This window comes from Ictidomys tridecemlineatus, chromosome 8 (genome assembly GCF_052094955.1).
Source record: "Ictidomys tridecemlineatus isolate mIctTri1 chromosome 8, mIctTri1.hap1, whole genome shotgun sequence".
NCBI classification, from domain to species: domain Eukaryota; kingdom Metazoa; phylum Chordata; class Mammalia; order Rodentia; family Sciuridae; genus Ictidomys; species Ictidomys tridecemlineatus.
In genome coordinates, this window is record NC_135484.1 from 39,889,120 (window position 1) to 39,910,504 (window position 21,385).

Sequence of the window (21,385 nt, forward strand, 5' to 3'; positions counted from 1 at the left end):
GTGGGGCAGGAAAAAGGAAAAAAACTGGTGAATTTGAGAGAATATCTTTAAAAAAAAAATAGGAAAAGGGAAAATTATAAAAATATTGATTTTTTCTCATGTTCTCCAATTTTCAACACACTGTACTTGAAGTAAATTGGTTGTGAAATAGTTCAGTTAGTAAACATAAAATAAGTCTTACCTATTTTGAAACCTACAAAATGCTTGTACCCCTAAAAAGATATTAAAATTAAAAAGTAGAAGTGTTACTTTCTTTCGTTATCTTATTTACTCTAAAGCAGGCAGCTATAATGTCCCAACATTCCTGGCAGTGCTTCTCAAGCTTAGGCGTATATTTGTATTTCTCCATTTCCCAGGTATGTGTGGGAACTTGGGGGAGGGAAAACCTGAGAAAAGAGCAGAATCTTCTGGATACTGGCTGCCAGTGGCATGATTGGGCTTCACAAAATAGCTTTTAAACTAGTTTATATCTTTGAGACAGAATTTCAGAAATATTCTTCCCAAGCCTGTTGGTAAATTACCTTTGTTCTTGGCTTGTTTTCCTTTCCTCTAACTATCTTAAGTGTAGGGGAGCAGGGGCAACAAACCAGAGACGTTAGCATATTAACAGATTACTATGAAAGAATTTGGCATGAAGGAAAAGAATTTGCAACTACCCTGTAAAAAATTAGGAAACAAGCCAGGCCCGGTGGTGCATGCCTATAATCCCAGAGGCTCTGGAGGCTGACACAGGAGGATTGTGAGTTCAAAGCCAGCCTCAGCAAAATTGAGGTGCTAAGTAACTCAGTGAAACCCTGTCTGTAAAAATAAAATACAAAATAGAATTGGGGATATGGCTCAGTGGTTGAATGTCCCAGAGTTCAATCTCTAGTGCCTCCCCCCCAAAAAATTAGGAAGCAAATTTATTTGTTAAGAATCTTTCTTGAAATATGCTTGTGATCTAACACTGCCACCCTTGATCTTTAGCCCATGGTGACATTTTTTCCCATTTAGGCCAATCCCAACACCTTTCCATTCTGTTGGAAATTAATACCAACTGAATGTGATTTGCCCTTATCATAAAGAATTGAAGAGAACTCTCCATCCTTGGTGTTATACCTTAAGTTAATAGGCCAGAATCATGTTCCTAGAGCACAGGTTGAAATCACCAGGAACAAGCAACTCTCACCAGAAGCAGAGACAATGGCTATCAGGGCAATGTTCAGTTTCATGTTTTTTAAGACAGCAGTAGAGTCTGTAATTCTGGAAACCTTAGCTAGATTATCTGGACAGTAATCATTATACATTCATGTTAAATACTATAGCTGTGTTTTATATTTTCTAACCTATACTATAGTAAAATACATGTTGTCTCTAAAACTAAAATCCAAAATACTCCAAAGTCCCTTACTTTTGAGCACTGACATGACACCACAAATGGAAAACTCTACACCTGACCATGTGACTGGTGCCAAAGTGCAGGTCCTTTAACATTGCAATGTTAAATGTTGCAAAGTTTGCAGTTTTCATTGTCTTTATGAGTCATGAGAACTTGAACATGTAAATCTAATCTTCAGTTTCCTCATTAGGAAAGTAAAATAAATACTTGCCTTACTTCACATTGTGGGTTGAGAAAATGCAATAATAATAATAATAATTTTGTAAGTGATAAAATACAAAACAATATGTGTGTGTTTGTACATTGCAAATGTAAACCCATAGCAAGTTACAAACAGATACTTATTTGGGTTTGGTTCACTCAGTTCCAATCTCCCACTTCTTCCCAATACCAGGATTCAAATAAAGAGGCATTTGAATGCCTTTGTGCACATTCTTTATACACTTCATTTTAGCACTTCTGTTGAATTAGTAGAGTTCAGTTTCATTGTCTGGAGACTCCTTTTAATAATCTAGTATAAAATCTAATTCCTTTACCTATTTAACTTCCAATAAGAAGCTTCAGTAAACGGCATTTTGACTATATTGTGTTTTGTTTTATATTTATCTTTTCACAAGACATTTTGCAGTATATAACTTTATTTCTTCAGATTGTGTGTTTTTACAAGCAAAAAAAAAGTCATTTCTGTAGCTCAACTCATTATGATAAGACTTCTTTAGGTCCTGGCTAAATAAATGCAATCATCATAAATTGTTCATGAAAGTCTCAAACAAATATGTGGCATCTCCACATTTTCTGAAGGCTTCTACTTATTTTTTAAAATTAGTATTTTATACAAGATGTCATTTTTTTCAGCCTTACTTTATGCCACAAGAATAGTTAATTTAGCCAGGCACAGTGGCACACTCCTTTTCTCCCAGTGGCTAGGGAGGCTGAGACAGGAGGACCACAAGTTGAAAGCAAGCCTTGGCAAAAGTGAGGTGCTAAGCAACTCAGTGAAACCCTGTTTCTGAATAAAATATACAAAATAGGGCTAAGAATGTGGCTCAGTGGTTGAATGCTCCTGAGTTCAATCCCAGGAGCCTCCCTCCCACGCCCCCCCTCCAAAAAAAAGAATGGTTAATTTATTTAAAACTCTTCAATACACAATTCCTAGACAGATTAATGACATTAAAAACTACAAAATTTTATGAGTAAGATTTTTATTTCAATTTGATTTGCATTCCAAAGGAAATCATAAAATGTATTCACTACTTTATAAAAAAAATTATGATAAAATTGTAATGGAAATTATAAACCATGATAAATTTACATATCAAAATTGAGATAGTTGCTTGAAGTATCAAGTTTTTAAGTCACTATTTTCTGCCTTCATACCAAGGATGACCTTCAATTAGTGATCAGCTTACTGCAATAGCAAGGATAGCTCAGCTTCTCCAGCCCAGAGCAGGAACTTTTCTATGCCTTTTCATAGTAGCGAACAGCAACAACATCACCAAAAATAAGAGTCTGAAAGATTTAAAGGATAATCAAATCTTTTTTACACAGGAACTCTCATAGTTGAGTTTTTAGAGATCATCATGTATATGATTTATCTACTACACAAAAGAATAATGACATTTACAAATATGAAATACTGCAAAACTCTTAATTTCTTAAAACAGAAAGAAAAAAAAAAAGAAACCTTGATGTTTAATGTGGGAAAATGGACCAAAAAAACTGAGTTCACAATCTAAATTCAGAACAAAAGATTTCTTTCAGTTTTAAGTTATCAGGGTAACTGGAGCAATCAAAGAAGCTGAGAAGAGGAAACAATTAGCTAGGACCCTTTCATTTCTTCTGCTTGATGTAGTGTTAAAGAACCTTGGTAGTGACATAATATTATTAAGGGAGGAAGGAGGAAAAGCAAAGAGGAAAAGTGGGGGTTGGGGGAGAGAGGAGAAGAAGAGAGGGAAAAGACCAGGTGAGAAATGGAGTGTGTTCACTTTTTTCTTGGCTATCTGCATCAAATGTGAATAATATATATAATAGGTTTTCATAGAAGTTTTCAATTCATATCTAGATCATTTTGTGAGACAATCCCATCATTTACACTAATGGTATTTGCAATGCCTCATTCCAAAATCAGCAGGAAAATGTGACTATACAGATGTTCTCATTATTTTGTCATTTTTTATTTAGCCCATATAAACCTAAGTGATCATTTGGGTATCATGTGAACCATTGACTCTACTCCTCTGATGTCAAGTCCAACTTAAAGAAAAGCCATAATGTGCCTTGGTAAAATTTGGGAAGGGAAGATGTCGTGCTCATAATTTTTGAGTATTGACCTGATTTTCAAAGCTATAGCATGCCCTGGTTATCCATTGCTTTTAATCTACACTTCTGAACTCAGTCTTGCCTGATCACAGTCAAATGTGCCAGAGTTGAGCTCTCTCCTTTCTACAGTTAGGGAAAAAAAATGGTAGTAAAAACATAAAAGAGAACTTCTGTTTGGATCTTTTAGAATAAATGAATCCTTTCTTTTGTTGGTCGTTGCTGGAAAATGTGGGCATATATCGTTTTTCATTTTAGAAAAACTGTCCCCATGCTTCTCACCCTTACTTCCATGCATGTAAAGAAATATGAATATGTAGAAGCCTATACTTTCAAGGATCATTTCTATAGTTTGTTACTAGAACCGCTATGAGTACAGTAGCCAAGAGGAAGACAATCAGTTTTCTTAAATAGCAACAACAAAAAAAAAAACCTTTCTGTTATTAGCTTAATAGGGACATGTAAAGCAACCTCCCACCACATACACACATACAAAGGAATAAGCCAACTTGATATGTCAGTATCATCAAAATACCATTATTTAGCATAAAAAGTACTGAGAAAAGCTGGATCAAGGTATAACATCTTCCTGTTTCTGATGCTACTCTATCATTAGGAACTTCTTTGTAAATTATTTCCTATTGTATAATGTTTACATGCCTGCCTAGTATTGAACATATATATTTAAAAAGCACCTTATGCATTTTTTAAAAAGAACAAAAAAAAGTAACATCAAAATAGTTCTCACATGAGAAATTAAAGAGATTTTTAATTTTTTCATTATAGTTTTTTATTAGACACTAAACATACACTTGACTTCTATAATCTTTATAAACTAAAATGTAAAATATTTAAAGGTCTTATTTATTATGGAATTATTAAGTAACTTTTCCAAGATTCAGCATGTTTGATGTTTTGTAACATAAATCATCTGTATATATTTTCTTAATTATTGGTTTATGTTTAAATTTTATTTGAGGATCAAATGTTCTCACAGTAATCCTATAAAAATTCTTATTTTGACACACAGTACTGGGTAAAACAAGGGTATGTTTGTTTTGCTTTTTAAGGTACACAAAATTGACTGTCTTCAATCAAAGAAGCTGAACTGAGGAAACAATTAGTTAGAATCTTTTCATTTCTCCTGTTTAATACATTGTTAAAAAATCTTGGTAGTGACATAATGTTATAAAAAAAGAGAGAGGGAAAAACTGAAGAAAGGAAGGAAAAGAGGAAGGCTGAAGGGTGGGAAGAGGTGATGGAAATGGAAAGTGGAGGATTATCACTTATCACTTACCACAACCATTTTGCCATCCTTAATTTCTCTGACTAAAGTTGTTTCTTTGCCATCCCATTTCTGTACATGAATGAGTTTGTCTCCATCCAGGTTAACAACAGACTGAGATCAACAACAAAATGCAGAGTATAGCAAGAGATATACAAGTCAGATTTCTAATACAGAAGTCAAATGACAGGAAAAAGTATAATTGAATAAATTATCATTGACTAATTATCCAATTAGTTGTTACTTCTAGACTCATTATTATGTAAACTCTATTTATAATTTGATTGAAATGCATGCATGTAGACTCAAAAACTTCAGGCTAGAAATAAAAACCTTAGAATGAGTCAAACTAGTTAGTTGACCAGAGGCAATCAGAGAGAGGAAATGAAGCACAGTCTTTCTTTCAAATGAACTTGATTCCATACTTTCTGAAATACTAGTTTGATATAAAATGTCAAAAACGTGTTAGACAAACAGGTTTGCGACGTGACCAGTTACTCCTTGTTCAGGATACAACCTATGCACACCAGAACGGTACTTTAGATGTCCTTCTTCCTGAAACATTCTCTACTTTCCAATTTCAGAAAACAAACAGGCTTTGGGAATCTGTCTTTTATGACCCCTGTCCCCATCCCCACACTGAGAATCAGCAGCCTCTTACCTTACAGCTTCTGTCATCTGCACTGATTTCATCAAACTCTTCTCCCAGGTGGAAACTAATCTCTATGTTCTTGAATGTGCATTGAGTTTTGATCACCACTTTGTCTCCTTCCTGACTTATAATCACTGTAGGTTTGGTCACATTTCCCACCTGCCTAGTGGCAAAGCCCACACCTAAAATAGCAAAAGGAACCAGTATGGTCAGCAGCAATTCCAAGATAGCTCAGAAAGCAGAAATCTGCTTTCCAATCCTGAAATCCAGGTTCTAAAGTATAAGTAGCATTACAATATGATTAATGATTAATCCATTAATCATACAACTACTGGGCACAAATTGTAATAAATGAATGCTGAAGAAAAACCGAAAAAGTCACAGAAGCTTCCTGTCCTCCACAGAACATTAAATGTTCTGTTATTTGGCCGTGGACAAGAAAGCAGGCAAGCGCCACATTTAAAAAAAAAAAAAAATCCATTCAGTGGAATATGTATAGTCTGGTGTAAAATTAGGGTAATGTGATCTGTCTGTCTCATGCTGACCAGATAGATAAAGAGAGACATCTGCAAGTGTCAGAAGCTGCAGGTTGAAAGGAGAAAATATCAAGTCTTATTTTTACCTACCTAGAGCCTTCATGTACTCATCAAAGTTCTGACTGTCTGTCAGCTTCCAGGTAGCACAGAAAGCCTCCACCATTCTTGTCCTTTCCTCCTTTAGCTTTGAAAGCAGCTAAACCACAGAGGGTCTCAGGTCTTTCTGCCACTGCAGTTCAGAAGACCCCTTTGCACCGCAGCAGCAGCTCCTGCCTTCTTATCTAGAAAATAAGCAGGCAAAAAGCCAATGATTTGAATTGCAAACTCACTCTTCCAGTGTGTCTTTTTCCAGTAGGCTGTTCCAGGGGGAGGGCATGGGAAGGAAGACTCCAATCCTCTTTGTGATTGGCTCAGGCCACTGGGTTAGCAGAGTAGGTCAAGTTCCTCCCAATGGACACAGGGCAGCCCTTATGCCTGAAAAAGCTCTGCAGGGTTTCAGTGGGACTGGAGGCAGGGGAAAGAGAAGATGAGAGAGGGTCTTTCAGGTTCAGTAGAAAAAAAAAAAAAAAAACTTGGCAAAGGCAATCTCCAACTGTGAGAAAAGAAAAAAAAGATGCACAATAGGACATTCAGATTGATTTCCGTTAATGGCAAAGCTGGTTACAAATGAGGACCCCCTTACAGAAAACCACTGAAATGCCAGAGTTTTCAGACAAAAGAGACTGAATAGTGTACTTTATTTTCTCTTATATTTACAGGGAGAGCAAAATGCAGGCTAGAATATGCCAAACTGGGAAAAGAGGCCAGGGAGGAGGTGTAAGGCTTTCCCTGGATGTACTGCTCAAAGGCTATGCTGAGTATCAATGGAAGCTAACCAAATCTGGCCCCTTCGAAACACAAACTGAGTGAATTTAAAGATCTCATTGTTCCCTCTAAGAATGTGAGAACCAGACTGGAATAAAAAAGCCATCTAAGGAAGAGTATGGTTAGGACTCATTAATGAGGTACAGAAATAAAGAGAGGGTTCTTTTTCCCGCTCCTTTAACAGATTATAGAATCCAAGTGGAAGAATCGAACAGAAGATCATTTAGTAAGATCTTAAATGACATGCACTATAGGACCTTCTGATTTCCTGAGACCACATCTACATAAATATAATCTGTGTCCATGTTAGGAGTTAGAAATGAAGGGAAGCAATGAGCAATGAGGGGAGGAGCGGTGGGAACCAAGGAGAAATTGGGTTTCAGATTGTCCTGTCTCAGGGTACCCCAAGAATGGCAAAATAATTCAAAAGTTCTAATTGAGTAGTTAGAGGAGGTATGTGAAACTCCTCTTCACCTGGATATGCTCCCTGCTTTGCACGTGTAGACCGGAGATGAACATGACCTTCTCAGTCCCTCAAGGATTTTGACTTAGCAATTCCTGCTCTTCACCCCACATCACTTAAACCACAGACCACTATGAATCTGCTTCTGTCCTCACCAAATACAAGAGATGATACTCAGAACATATATAACCAATTTCTAGCTACATGCTTCTACTTTGCTATCTCAAAGGTGCTTACCAGAAGCTCAGAGGCGTTCACCACACCTGTTCTTCTTCTAGTTTGGACTGCATATGTGAATAGTACCATCATCCCAACTACACAACACCAAAAATATACATCATTTCTAAAACTTTAATCTCCAAGATGGATTTCAACGTCAATGCCTACCTCTTTTTGCTTTTTGAATACTTCTCTGTTGTTTTCCTTCCATCTCCATAAACACCATCTAATTCAAACAGCACTGGCTCTCACTAGTTTAGTTGTATGACTATAACCTCTTCACTGTCCTTTGCAGCCACTCCTGATTTCTAGTCCTTTCACTATACTGGAGTCCAAGTGACCTTTCAAAGTACAGATCTACATCTCCCTGGTGACAAATAGTATTGAGAATCTTTTCATGTGCTTCTCTGCCTTGTGTACATGTTCTCTGACAAAGTGACTATTCAAACTTTCACTTATTTTAAATTCTTTTTTGTTTGTTTGTTTGTTTTCTTGCCACCAAACTTGAAGTGTTCTTTATGTAACTATATTCTAGGTAAATTTCAATTATTGGATATGTGTTTTAAAAAATTTTTTTTCTTTTGATTTTTATTTATTTGTTTGGTTGCTAAAATGGTTTCACTGATGTGTCAACAATATTAAGTATAGGGCTGGATTTGTGGCTTACTGGTAGAGCATTTGCCTAGCATGTGTGAGGCACTGGGTTCAATCCTCAGTACCACATAAAAAGAAATAAATAAAATGAAGTCATTGTGCCCATTCACAACTAAAGAAAAATATTTTTTAAAAATATTAAGAATACATATTAAATAAGTACAAATGACTTTATGTTAATTTTACCACATTAAAGTTAGTTTTAAAAATCTAAATTTGATCTTGTCACTCTGTTACTTAAACTCCTTCAGATAGATTCTTCCTGTCCTCAGGTTAAAGACCAAAATTAATGAGATTGTCTATATCAGTTCTGCCCCTGATGTTTGAAGGAGTTAGAGTAAGGATCCAAATGGTGGCTCACATACCATATACCTAAAGCAATAAATGCTGTAGATAAAACACTGCCTACAATAGGTAGTGCCCCATTCCTGGTCACAGGGCAGATGCCATCAGACTTAAGCAGCAGTGAGTGGGCAGACAAGGCAGAAGCTGGTCAGAAACCAGAGTTTCCAGCAGTGACTGGAACCTCCTGAACCTGAGAGGGCACATGAACTTGGTGTCGTGTGATGTGAGTTTGAAAATGCCTTTAGCAGTCATGAAAAGCCTGAAATGGAACAATCCCAGAGGAAGCAAAGCTTGTACAGTCAAACACTCTGACATCATTTGAGCTCTTGAACCATATACCTCCAGTAGCCTGAGTCATGCTTTTAATAAATCATCTTTGTCTTTTGGGGGGAAAATTCAGAAGACTAATTATCTATGTGAACCATTCTCTATGGAAAAGGGTCTCAAACTAAGAATTGCTATACCAATGTCCATAGTAGAAATTTTAGGAAAAGCCAGTTGAATATTTTGTGACTCCTTAAACTGACATTTTTAACCTAATTTAAATGAGTTTTAAAAAATAGTACATAGTATATTTATACCTAAGAATGATTTTTTTTTCAAATAAAAGCTTATTTGCTCTGATTATTGAGGGTTTAAATAGAAGAAAAAGTCAAAGAACAGAGACTGTTGTGCTAAGGAGGATTCAACAATTTTTTTTCCAAGTTTACTAAACCTGGGAGCACTGTGTGGTTTTAATATGACTTTCATGCATCCTCAAGCTTAAGAAGAGAAAGGTTGGATCCCTCTCCTGAAGCCATTTCCTTTGCGTGTTAACTAATGGCAACAAGGACTCTAAATAATCTATTATAAAGATTTATGTTTTTAAGTAGTGAAATAGAAGGAACAAAGGGAGAGAAGATGCTGTGAGAGATGTTGGCAAAATCTCCAAGTGAGACTGTGCCTTCTTTCTAACAGTTCTTCCTTCTTAAGAAAACAGATTGCTGATAAATTTTTAATACTGTTCTTGAGCAAAGTAAGCCAACCAAGGCCATGACACTATTTCTTGCAAGATAACCCAAGGGTATACACCAAGAGTAATTAAATAACATTCAAAGTACTTGCTTTAGGGTTTTTTTTTTTTAATTTTTGTTGTTGTTGTTACCAAATTATATTGAATAAAATACTGATGGAATATCTCTGTACTAAGAAATGTATTGTGACAACACAAGGATGGCACCCTGGATCCACAATCTCTCCTATTATAGGTCACAGATAAGATCAGATAAAACCATCAGATTAATTCAGTGTTACAGACGTACCCTAAGGCTCACCAGTCTGCCCTGTGCACGCTTTTCATCATCCCCACCCCCACAATTAACCGGCTAAGCCAGCTCTTGCCAGGAGTGATGAGAATCCCAAATTTCCAGCAAGAGTTGATGCAATAATGGTGATGAATTTTCATGAGTATGAGGAAGTGAAGGGAAAACTAATGACTTCTCTGTCCCTTGGTGATGTGAAGTTCTTCTCGTATTATACTTTAAAAAAAATGTGGACTAGATATGGGGGGGAAAAGCATCTCCCAGTGTCACACCCTGGAAATTTAGGAGAAGAATTTTAGGAGAAATGTTTTCTCTGTTTGCCACTTCCAGCAGCTTTTCCTTCATTTCCCTGCCATTATCTACATCTTCTATTCTCCATGTTTTCTTAAACACAAAATGTAAAAGAGGGCTGGAGTTGGCTTCCAGATCCCAGGTGAGAACTGTTCTTATTCCAGTCTTGTTACAAAAGACTTCCAGGACCTTGCCTCCTCAGACCATCAATAAGCCACAACTCTGTCAAGAAAACTCTTCTCTCTAGCTTTTTCATTATTGTCCACTTGTCTTTTAGAATTTAGCTCAAATATGCTTTCCTCCAGGAAGATTAGTCTGAATCCTATGGTTATGTCATCCATGCTGTTTGTTACATCTTTTACACATATCACAATTTGAATTATGTACTTTGTAATCACTAGCTAAACATCTTTCTTCCTTGTAAGAGAATAAGTTCCTGGATGTGTCAATTCTATTCCCCAGTGTTTTCCAAAGCCATTGTCTAGTGTAATATGAAGTCCATAGAGTAGGATCAACAAATAGAGAGAACAAAGAGAAACAGAGCTTTCAAACTGTAAGAATTTAAACTGCTGTCCACGTACTCTTTTCAAGTCTTTATCCAAACATTTCCTCACTTTGCAACCTGTAGGACCCAAAGGCAGGATATTGAAGCTTTTTGTTCACCTCTATCATATTCCTGTTTGGGAGAAAACTCAGAATTTAGAGATTTTTAGAGTTTTTCTTTGAAGTGAAAGCACATAGATAGTCTGGGAGAACATTCAAATACATGATGAATTTAGTAATGCAACAGAAGAGTTGTATGCCGTGTCATATGTGGAAACCTGATGCCAAGGAGCTTGTGTGGAAACCGTCCTTTGAGTGGATCTTTTGGTGTCTTTATTATGAGTAGTTATGATTTGTAAATCTAAAACTTCAAAACCTATATATTTTTTTTCTTCTTATAGTCCTTGAAATTTCTGCTGTTTACTGGGTACATAAATCTTACTTTGGAGTGAGCTTTAAGCATTGTTTTACCAGACAGGTATCTAGTAAAGGAAGTTATTAACCTAGGATCAATTGAAGATTAAAGAAACCATTGCTATTTTTAACAGAGAAACTAAACCTAAAACAGGGAATTAGATGCTTACAAAGCTATTGGAACAGTGAAAGGAATAGATTTTAGGCTAAATTGAGCTTTTAGAAACACACTCAGAACATGACCAAAGAAATTGGCCTGCTAAGACGACAATGATCTCAACTATTCGAGTAAGCTGGAGAATCAAGAGAAGGTGCTTCTCCACCTGCTGGCTTTAGCAATATCCTGTTTCCGTTGTCATTGGGAGCAAGGGAATTTCCCTTAGAAATATTGATTTCAAAATCACACCACATGGGTCCAGTTCAACAGCAAATGGATGTCTTGCATGTGTTCTCTGTCACTTAGTTGCATTCTAGTATTACACAAGAAGCATGTATGATAGGCAAAACTTACATCACTCTGGGGTATTTGGAGATGTTGCTTGCTCACTGGTTCTGCAGAGAGGACCTAGAAGGAAGCAGGACATATGTCAGACAAGCCAATCAACTGCACTCATCCATTACTTAGAAATATTTGGATAGGTTTTAAATATGTTTGTTAAGGGGGGCAATGAAGAAATAAAGAGGTCTTAGATGTGCAGAAATGTTGTAGAGCAGTAGTACTTAAAATTGCATGATCATTAGAAACACCTGCAGAGATGCATAATTATGCAAATTCTAAATTTTTCCAGACAGGTTTTCATATAGACTGCCTGGGGCTCAGGAATTTGTATGGAAAACAAAATCTTAGGTTAAAATTCTACATATGTAATGCATTTAATGCAAACTAGTCCTTTCCAAATTGTCAGAATCATATTAGTAAATCTGAATTTTAATATTTCTTTAATGCTAAGTACTAAATTGGACAAGTCTAGTGATGCTACTAGTCTTTTGGCCCTCAGATGATTGCAGAAATAGTGCGATTTTTTTTTTCTTTGAGTACTGGGGGATTCAACTCAGGGAGACCCAACCACTAAGTCTCATCCACAGCCCTATCTTGTATTTTATTTAGAGACAGGATCTTACTGAGTTGCTTAGCACCTCGCCATTGCTGAGGCTGATTTTGAACTCACAATCCTCCTGCCTCAGCCTCCCGAGTCACGGGATTACAGGCATGCACCACCACACCCAGCAGTGCACAACTTTTAACAAAAAGTTGCCTCTGCATTAAATAGCCATGTGATATTTAGCAAGAAAAAACATGACCCATAACTATTCCTAAGATTAAACAAATGTTAGCATGTAAAGCTCTGTGCCACAGTCCAGGCTATCTTCAATCATAATGGAGATATGCAGGATTCACAAAGTTTAATCAGCACTTTATTAATTTTCACGGTGACATTTCTGACAATATTGGAAAGACTTATCCTTAGAGAGCATCTGGTCCATGAGTAAGATATTTTCACACTCATTTTACAGAAGAATAGAACCCTTATGTAAATATTTTCCAGCTAAAGTTTTAGTATTTTTAATACATTATTTTAAAGATAATTGATTGGAGCAGCTATCAATATAGTTTGAACAGTAATATCATCATAAATTTTAAACAGGTCATTGAAATTTGTAATTATTTTTTTCTCCACTAGCTGACTAGAAAGCATAGTATTATATCTTTAAATTCCAGTGACACAAAAATAACAAAATAAAATTAGGACATTAGCTTAATTTTTTTTTCATTTCCAAAGCAAGTTTTGAAACTGAAAAGAGCAGTTGAAGGCGTCTTTCTTGTTGTTTTTAAGCATATTTAAATGACTTTACAAACTTTTAAACCAAGCAATTTGGTCAAAGGTGAGTCTACATATGGGACTCTCAAGAAAATAATGGCATTTCAAAAATTTTCTGTTCACTGTATTAGTTTTTAATCCACTTGGAAAAACTGAGACATAGATAAATATGAAGGATTTTATGAAAAAATCATTATAAGTTAAGGTGTTTCTGGAACTCAGTTACATTCACTGAATGTATTTTCTTCTGCCACTCTGGTACCTATAAGAAGGTATTAATCAGTTAAGGAAAAACTTCTATGTGGCACATATATAAGAATGTATTTTGTATATTTACATATTTTTAGAAGTAAAACTTAAAATGAGATATGAATCTGTAATTACATATAATTTATATCACAAATATATATAATTTATGAATTGTAAATTAGGGATTTTGGAAAACATCTGAGTCTTGGAGATTATAAAATGAAATTGAAGTCAGATAACATTATTTGAAAACCCTTCCCATGTCTCTTGGATGCCTTTGTCCTCATCACAATATCTTCAAATTCCCTAAGGTGAGTTTTCAAGAGTCACTTTCAGATTTCTGCTGCTAAAAAGTTTCCGACTATGATTGCCTCACTCTGATGTGCTCAACCTGTTCTGTATCATGTCAGAAAGATATGGAACTCTGTCTTTTTTCTTCATTTCCCCAGAGAAAACAACTGACAGGAGGCTTTTATGACTTTGGCACATTTTTCTAATGTTTTAGGAAGACAAAGTTTATACTGCAAAAATACCAAAAACTGTTTAAATAGTAACATCTTTCTCTTTTCCATAATTTTTACTACTACTAAATTTCTATTAATTTCCAAGCTCAAGTAATACAGTTATATCTTCTATTTCCTTGACCCATATTAATTCATAATCTTGGTATTATCAACTAGTCCTTAAAGTGTTTCCAAATAAAAGGTTCTCCTCTAAAAGAAAATTCTATGCAATCTGGCTATTACCTGGACTATAAAGTTAGATTAGTTATGCTCCTTGGTCAATGTTATAATCTTTTTTGTCAATACAATATCAATTTTCATTTACTTATTAAATTACATGATTAATTGTTTTCATTGGTATAATAAATACATGTGACTCTCTCTCCAAAAACAAAGCCTGGGGCTCTGAAAACATTCTTGCATCCACTTCCCTGTTATCTCCCAAATTAATCATCTTCTAGAATCTCATGTTCAACATTTCCTTGATTTCATTTAATTTTAATGCAGTGATATATTTTCCTAAATATTTATACTAATGTAGGGGTTTTAAAAATTTCTATAAAATATTTACTACTGTTGCATAATATTCTGGGAGTTAATTTACATGTGCAATATTTTCTTTTGGGTACATAGCTTGAAATGGAAATGCTGAGTTATAGGTTGATACTTAGTGTTAGAAGGTAATGTCAAATTTTTTTTTCCAAAGTGAATTCACATTTTCCCAGTACTTAATATTGGTAGCTTTTTAATGTTGTCCAATCAGATGCATATGCAAAGACATCTAATTCTTTTTTCTTGATTTGCATTTTTTTAGTCTTTATTGATTGGTTAATCCTTTCTGCAATCTCTGTCTGTATACCCATTTTTCTATGAGTTGATTCTGTTTCTTATTTTTTATTCTTAATCCTTGTAGAATGTAGGTGACATGAATATATTCCATTTAATTTCCTGTTGATTAATGCAATTTTAATGGCCAAAAGTTGTTACTTTTAATATTGTCAATATGTGTTGATATGTTTTACTTTAGAGTCAATGTGTTTTGTGTTTTTATTTAAGGAAACAGTCAACTCAATGTCCAAAACATATTTTCTACACAGAATTTTAAAGTTTCAACATTTGAACTTTTAGCAATTTGGAGTAGATTTTTTAGTTTTTAGTTTTTTTGTTATATATATATATATATATATATAAACTTATATATGTGTGTATATATATATATATATATATATATATATATATACAAGTTCACTTTTAAAAAAGTAAGAAAATAATCAAATCCAGAATGAAATTCGTGGATATATTTAGCAAACACAAAAGAGAAAATAAAGAAAAATAGTAGAGGACACATTAAATGAAATGCAAGTATAAATATATAAAATAAGGAAAAAGTCCAATAAACATTCAATCAGAGAAAAAGATACATAAAATCTTATAAAAATCAGTGGACTGGCCATAACATTTTCCATTGTAGATTTAGATACTCAATAAACATAGAGCTGTTACGAAGGTTTTGAAAAAGTGTGGGTTACTTTCTTTCATTATATGTGAATGTAAAAGAGATTTTTCTCTTGAAAATCAATACATTGATTTGGAGATGTATTGATTTTCAAGAGAAAAATCTTGAATGTAAGTCAGAGGTAAAGGACTTGCCTAGCATACAAAGGCTCTGTCCATCCTTAGCACCACCAACAAAACAAAACAAAAAGAAAAAACAACAAGGAAAAAGAAACAAGAAGGAAGGAAGGGAGGAAGAGAAAATCAATCAAATGAGATTCTCATTATAATATTTATCATGTATTACAAGGTGCAGGAGGAGACACATTAGGCAATGAACTTGGTAACCCAATTTATTCTACAGTAATTGTATTTCTAGTGAAGTCTGATTGCATGACAGCTTAGTTTCCACTTGAGATGAGATCAAGGTTTGCTGTCATGTTTCAAAATCCTCAGGATCAAGTCCAGATTCTAAACAATGACAAAGACTTTAAGGCAGTGGTTTTCAATTTACACATAGGATACATCCAGATACATCCTTTTCCAAAGGGGATAATCGTGGATTCATTTTTCAAACCATGTTCACAATTACTGTTGTTGTAACTTACAACACTGGGGGAAAACAGGCAGTTTTTATCAAAGAGAAGATGGGTGGTAAACAATTGTTCAATGCCTTCTTTAAGATTTCCTTTGAAAATCTTCTTTTCAAAACTTTAGCAGATCACAATTGAGTTAAAATTTATACATTTTTTTCAGGAAGGGTTCCGTCATTATTATATGCAGTCTTCCAATTTAGCAACCATGAAGCTGTGGCTCCATGTACTCAAAACTTTCACATTTCTTTCAATAAATATTTTGTACATATAAGTCTGTGTTCTCAGTCCTTTTTACTCTCTTCAAGACAGCCTTGGGTTGCAAAAAAAAAAAAAAAAATTAAACAGAAAAAAACATGAAGCAAAACTCCACAACCTAAAGAATAGCATTTTTAATCTTAAATCTGTTCAAATCTAGTACTTAGATTAATTAATATAGTCATCTCTGACTGCCCTATATTAAAATCCTATTTTGAAAAGATTTTCTTGTTTTGATTTTGAACGATTAATGACAGGTTCAAAGCACAGGATGTACCTTTACATAACCTAACCTTTTGATTCACAGTTTGGAAATGATAGGTTACTTGGGACCATCTCTCTTAGGTTCCTTCTTTCTCTAATATTCCAGAACTCTGGCATTTTTGCATTATTTGGTTAGTTTTCAAATTTCGATTCATGGAAACCCTGTCTGACAAGTAAAGAGATCTTTGCCCTGTGTATGTTAATAGTGCCCTTGTGAGAAAACATTGCCTAATTCCTCCAGAAGCAAACACCTGCTGTCCTCCTGATTCTAAGGCAAGGCAAACAAAACAATTCTACTGAATTAACACTTTGAAATAGAAAATATGTCTAGCCTTTGAAAAGAATTGGGAAGCGGAGATAATGAACTAAAGCAGCAACGTTTGAGTTCTCAGGTAAATAAAGGTAAGTCTAACTTAGAAATCACATAAATGTAATCAATTCAATATAATATTACAATAAACTATGACATATGCTGTGCTCAAAAAAAAAAAAAAAAAAACCACTTAGAAAAGATCAATTGTTCTTCAATTTACCAGTTCAAGGTCTGAAGATGTGGCTCAGTGGTAGAGTGCTTGCTTAGTACAGCTAAAAATATCTCCAAAAACAACACCTGCTCTGTTGAACAATGAATGTAAGTTATTCCCTAGTCTTATTTTTCAGAGTCTGATGAAATAAAATATAGCTAATAGGCCAAAAGTGGTTACTAAAAACTTCTAAAAATCAAATTAATTCAAAAGAAGGCAGGAACAGAGGGAAATAAGAAAAGAAAAAAGATAGATTAAAATAAAGTATAAAACAAAGAGCAAAATATCAGATTAAAAAACCACACATATACAAGTCCCAAGTAAGTTGTTCATAAGATATTTACTTTAAAGCCACATTTCTTAAAAGGAAATGTATAGAGCTGGGCACAGGGGCACATAACTATAATCCAGCAGCTCAAAAGGCTGAGGCAGGAGGATCATGAGTTCAAAGCCAGCATCAGCATAATGGAAGTGCTAAGCAACTCAGTAAGACCATATCTCTAAATAAAATGCAGAATAGGACTGAGGATGTGACTCAGTGGTCAAGTGCCCCTGTTTTCAATTCCCCCCAAAAGTAAATGTGTAGAAAATATACTGTGCAAATGCTAATCATAAGAAAGCTGAAGTGGTCACATTATTATGAGATAAGATAGACTTCAGGACAATGAAGTGGCCAAGAAGAACATCTTCTAATGATAAAACAGTCAATTATTCAAGTGTTATTTCTTGAAAGGGGCATGAAGAGTGACAGAAATGCTTTTCATTTGATTGAGGATATTTTTGGACACCTGGGTGTATACATTTGTCAAAACTACCAAACTGTACAATTTAAATGAGTCCATTTATTATATATGTTACTGAACAACCCAGTCCTAGTACCTGAGGAGTGGCCCCAAGGTGCTGTGAGTCCAAAGAAAGAGGCAATCAGATCCAGGATAGAACATTTATTGGAAACTTGCTGACTGAAGTATGCTCCTGATTTGGCAATAAGACCAGCTGCATTCTAACAGTTTGGCTCAGGAAGAGGTCAGATTTATGAACAAAAGCAACAGTGGCTCAAACGCATTTTATTTATATTAAGATAATGGGGAAGAGTCAGGCACATCCCTAAAGTCAGGATCTGGTTATAAAGCCCCACTTATGTCTTTAATGGTTTTACGTTTTATTGGGAAAGTATGAAGGAAAAAACAAGTTTACTCAGGGGCCATTATGGTGGTTACAACTCAAGATGGCTGCAGTTATATCAAGCTAAATCTATGTAATATATGAATTATATCTTTAAAAAGTTTTAAAAGATGACACTTCCTCATGAGTATTAGACCATAGTAATTCCTGATCTAAATCCTGCCTCTTTGCATTCTTTACCATATAAAAATTAATTTTGTTAAATTTTTCTGTTTTTTACTGTCTTCTTAAAATGGATATTACCATCATACAATGTAAATGTAAGGACTAAATGAGTAATTACAAATAAAACACTTAGAATAGTGTCACAGCATCTACTCAATATGTGTTAGCTATTATCATTTTCATATCCTCTCAGTCCTGGTTAATATTAAATGTTTATGACAACTTGTAATGTTTTATTAAAAAAGAAAGGTAAGAAATGAAAGAGGAAGAGAAATGGTCTTTTTTTTTTTTTTAATTGGATGTCTTTTTGATGCTTTTTTTGTGTCTGTTTTTGCAGGGCTGTGGATCTGACCCAGGGTCTTGCACATAGTAAGAAAGTGCTCTTACTGAGTTGCATTTCCAGCCTCTGGAAATAAGTTTTTAAGTCAGAAATTAACTAGAATTAATTTTCATGTCTAGATTTTTAACTTTTAGTAAGACAAACCTCTTCCAGTAATTTGATTTGCTTAGTTGGCAAACCCTGTGGGGACAGATGGTGGCCAAATACTGAGAACAATTTAGAATTGTTGCCAAGAATTCTTGTGGCCTGATTTAGAAACTCCCAAGAGGAACCTCTGGGCTCTGCACTGTCATACTGTACATAAAGAATAAGTTTCATAAGTATATGTGAATGAACTAATGCACGGGAAGGTGTGGAACTCATTTCTGAGTATATGAAAACTAGTTGCCTTGCTTTATAACTTTACAAAGGAAAAACCCAAGAAAAAAAATTGATGTTGGTCTCAAGGGAGTTTGTCGTTTAAGTAACTTCTTTGAACCTGTGTAGCTCTATCATTTTCTTCCATTAAGATTTAGAAGCAACTCTAATAATTGCTGTTCCAATGAGCAGAGGTCTCTAAATATTATTTATGTTTCAGTAATAGATTAAAAAATGTCCACCTAACATATGCATATTTGTTTAAAATTTATGTGCATATATTATACTAACATAATGTGAACATTATAAAACAAAAAGGATGAGATAAATATAGATTAATAAATAAATTTTATTATATTGTTCTACTAATCGCAGATGGCCTCATAAAGTTGTTAAATACTATTTCAAGGCCAAATTTCACACTTAGAGTGAGAGTTATCTTTAGTAAACCTGGGTATAAATAATGGATAACTTGTATAGAATGCTTGTATGCAAGATGACTTGTATTGTGAAATTTTAGTTTTTCTTTGTTAAAATAATTTATACTGATTGAATTTATACTTTATAATGTGACTAACAAAACCTTGCACTGGAAAGACATATCAGTATTCATTCTTTGTTAAGTTGTACACACATTAACATTGTTTTGCATCCTATATTTTAGTCAAATTTTTCACTGCTGTGACTAAAAAAAACCTGACAAGAACAATTTTAGAGGAGGAAAAGTTTATTTGGGGGATCACGGTTTCAGAGGTCTCAGTCCAAAGACAGTCAGCTCTATTTCTTCAGGCTTAATGTGAGGCAGAACATCAGGGCAGAAGAATATAACAGAGGGAAGCATCTCACATGATGACCAGGGAGCAGAAATATATACTCCCAAAGGCATGCCCCAATAACCCACCTCCACCAGCCACATGCTACCTGCCTTCAGTTGCCACTCAGTTAATCCCCATCAGGGGATTAATTCACTGATTGGGTTGAGATTCTCCTAACACAATCAGTTCACCTCTGGATGTTCTTGCACTGTCTCCTAAGTGAGCTTTTGAGGGACACTTCACTTTCAAACCACAACATCCTGTTTTTAGACTTTTTTTTTTTGGTCTCATTTCACAAAGTTTAAATAAAACAGGTACTTTATATATGAATTCACCCAATGGGGCCCACATGCAATGCAATGAGTCACAGTGAACTGAAATGGGATGAAAAATGAGACTGCCACTCTCGATCACTTTCTCTACCCTAAGGACATCTCATGATTGACAGTATCACATAGGCCGGAGTCAAAGGACCCATGCCCTTTCATGTGTATATCTTAGTAAAGATTAAGTTGGATCTCATTTTAAATAGAATTAAATTTAATAGACATACTAGTACTTTGATGCTCTATTAGATCATTTACAAGGTCACTAGAATTTGTGCAGCCCTAACTCTCCCCCTCACCCACTTAAGGGACCAATCATGAACAAAAACTCATAAGCCTCATGAAAAGGAGAGATAGTAGGTATGAATCTTCAGTCCAGGCCTACATATAATAATGTACATTTTTGTTTTTTCTGGAACTGAACTTAATTACTAACTCAAATTTCCTTTCTATCTAATAGCATTTTATTTAGTCACTTTTCTGAAAGCCTAATATAAATAATTTGAAGGTTTTGAAAAATTAAGTTTCAAGAATTTCCTTTCTCTCCTTCTTCTCTGTGGCATTGCATTTAATATCTGAGGACAGGCAATGAGTTGAAAGGGCCAGGGCCAAAAAAGTTGTCATGTTAGTATCACAATATCTCTTCCCAGTCATCTTCTCTGGCATCAGCACACATACCTTGAAGCTGATCTTCACTGTACCATGAGAGAGAAAGGAGGATGTCAAGAAAGACTACAAGCTTTTTGGCTGGAACAGTCAATTGCACTGTAATTCTACTCAATGCATTAAAGAAACTGAGGGGGGGACAGTTTGAAGGGATTGATCAGTATTTCTCTTTTGGAAACTAAAGGTAGTTATGAAGAAGATTTATGAACATAGAAATCTAGAGTTAATGAGAGAATGAATTCAGATTGAAGAGCATGGATAATATATACATTTAGTAGCAACCAGAAGCATTTAATTGGTATTTATTTATTTATTTTTATGGCATGGAAGTTGAATCTAGGATGCTTTACCAGTAAGCTTGACCCACAAACATCTTTATTTTGAGACAGGTTTTCCTTAATTTACTGAGGCTGCCTTCCAATTTTTTGTCTTTCTGCCTCAGCCTCCTGAGTCCCTGGAATTACAGGTGTGCCCCACCAGGCCCGGCTATATAATTGAACTTTAAAGCTATGGCACTGAATTCAGATCATCTACGGATTTAAATTCCAAGGAGTGACTCTGGACC

General features: G+C 34.8%; 1 protein-coding gene and 1 pseudogene across 1 annotated transcript; one reads left to right on the plus strand and one right to left on the minus strand.

Moving 5' to 3' along the window:
* Positions 1–2,563: 2,563 nt before the first annotated feature.
* Fabp7 (fatty acid binding protein 7) lies at positions 2,564–6,488 on the minus strand. Its single transcript, XM_005340522.4, has 4 exons — positions 6,258–6,488; positions 5,641–5,813; positions 4,992–5,093; positions 2,564–2,887 (listed from the first exon to the last, which is right to left on the minus strand). The coding sequence occupies exons 1-4, from the start codon at positions 6,328–6,330 to the stop codon at positions 2,837–2,839; spliced, it is 399 nt and encodes a 132-aa protein (XP_005340579.1). The 5' UTR covers positions 6,331–6,488; the 3' UTR covers positions 2,564–2,836.
* LOC120889396 (small nucleolar RNA U3) lies at positions 4,015–4,142 on the plus strand (annotated as a pseudogene).
* Positions 6,489–21,385: the final 14,897 nt, after the last annotated feature.

What these genes read in the sequence shown, in the direction of transcription:
- Fabp7 (XM_005340522.4), bottom strand. Translation starts at nt 6,330, where the DNA reads ATGGTGGAGGCTTTCTGTGCTACCTGGAAGCTGACAGACAGTCAGAAC. An exon ending in CAGATGACAGAAGCTGTAAG is followed by an intron (nt 5,094 to 5,640) that starts GTAAGAGGCTGC and finishes TGTTGATCTCAG; the next exon opens with TCTGTTGTTAACCTGGATGG. An exon ending in AGGATGGCAAAATGGTTGTG is followed by an intron (nt 2,888 to 4,991) that starts GTAAGTGATAAG and finishes TAAATCTTTCAG; the next exon opens with ACTCTTATTTTTGGTGATGT.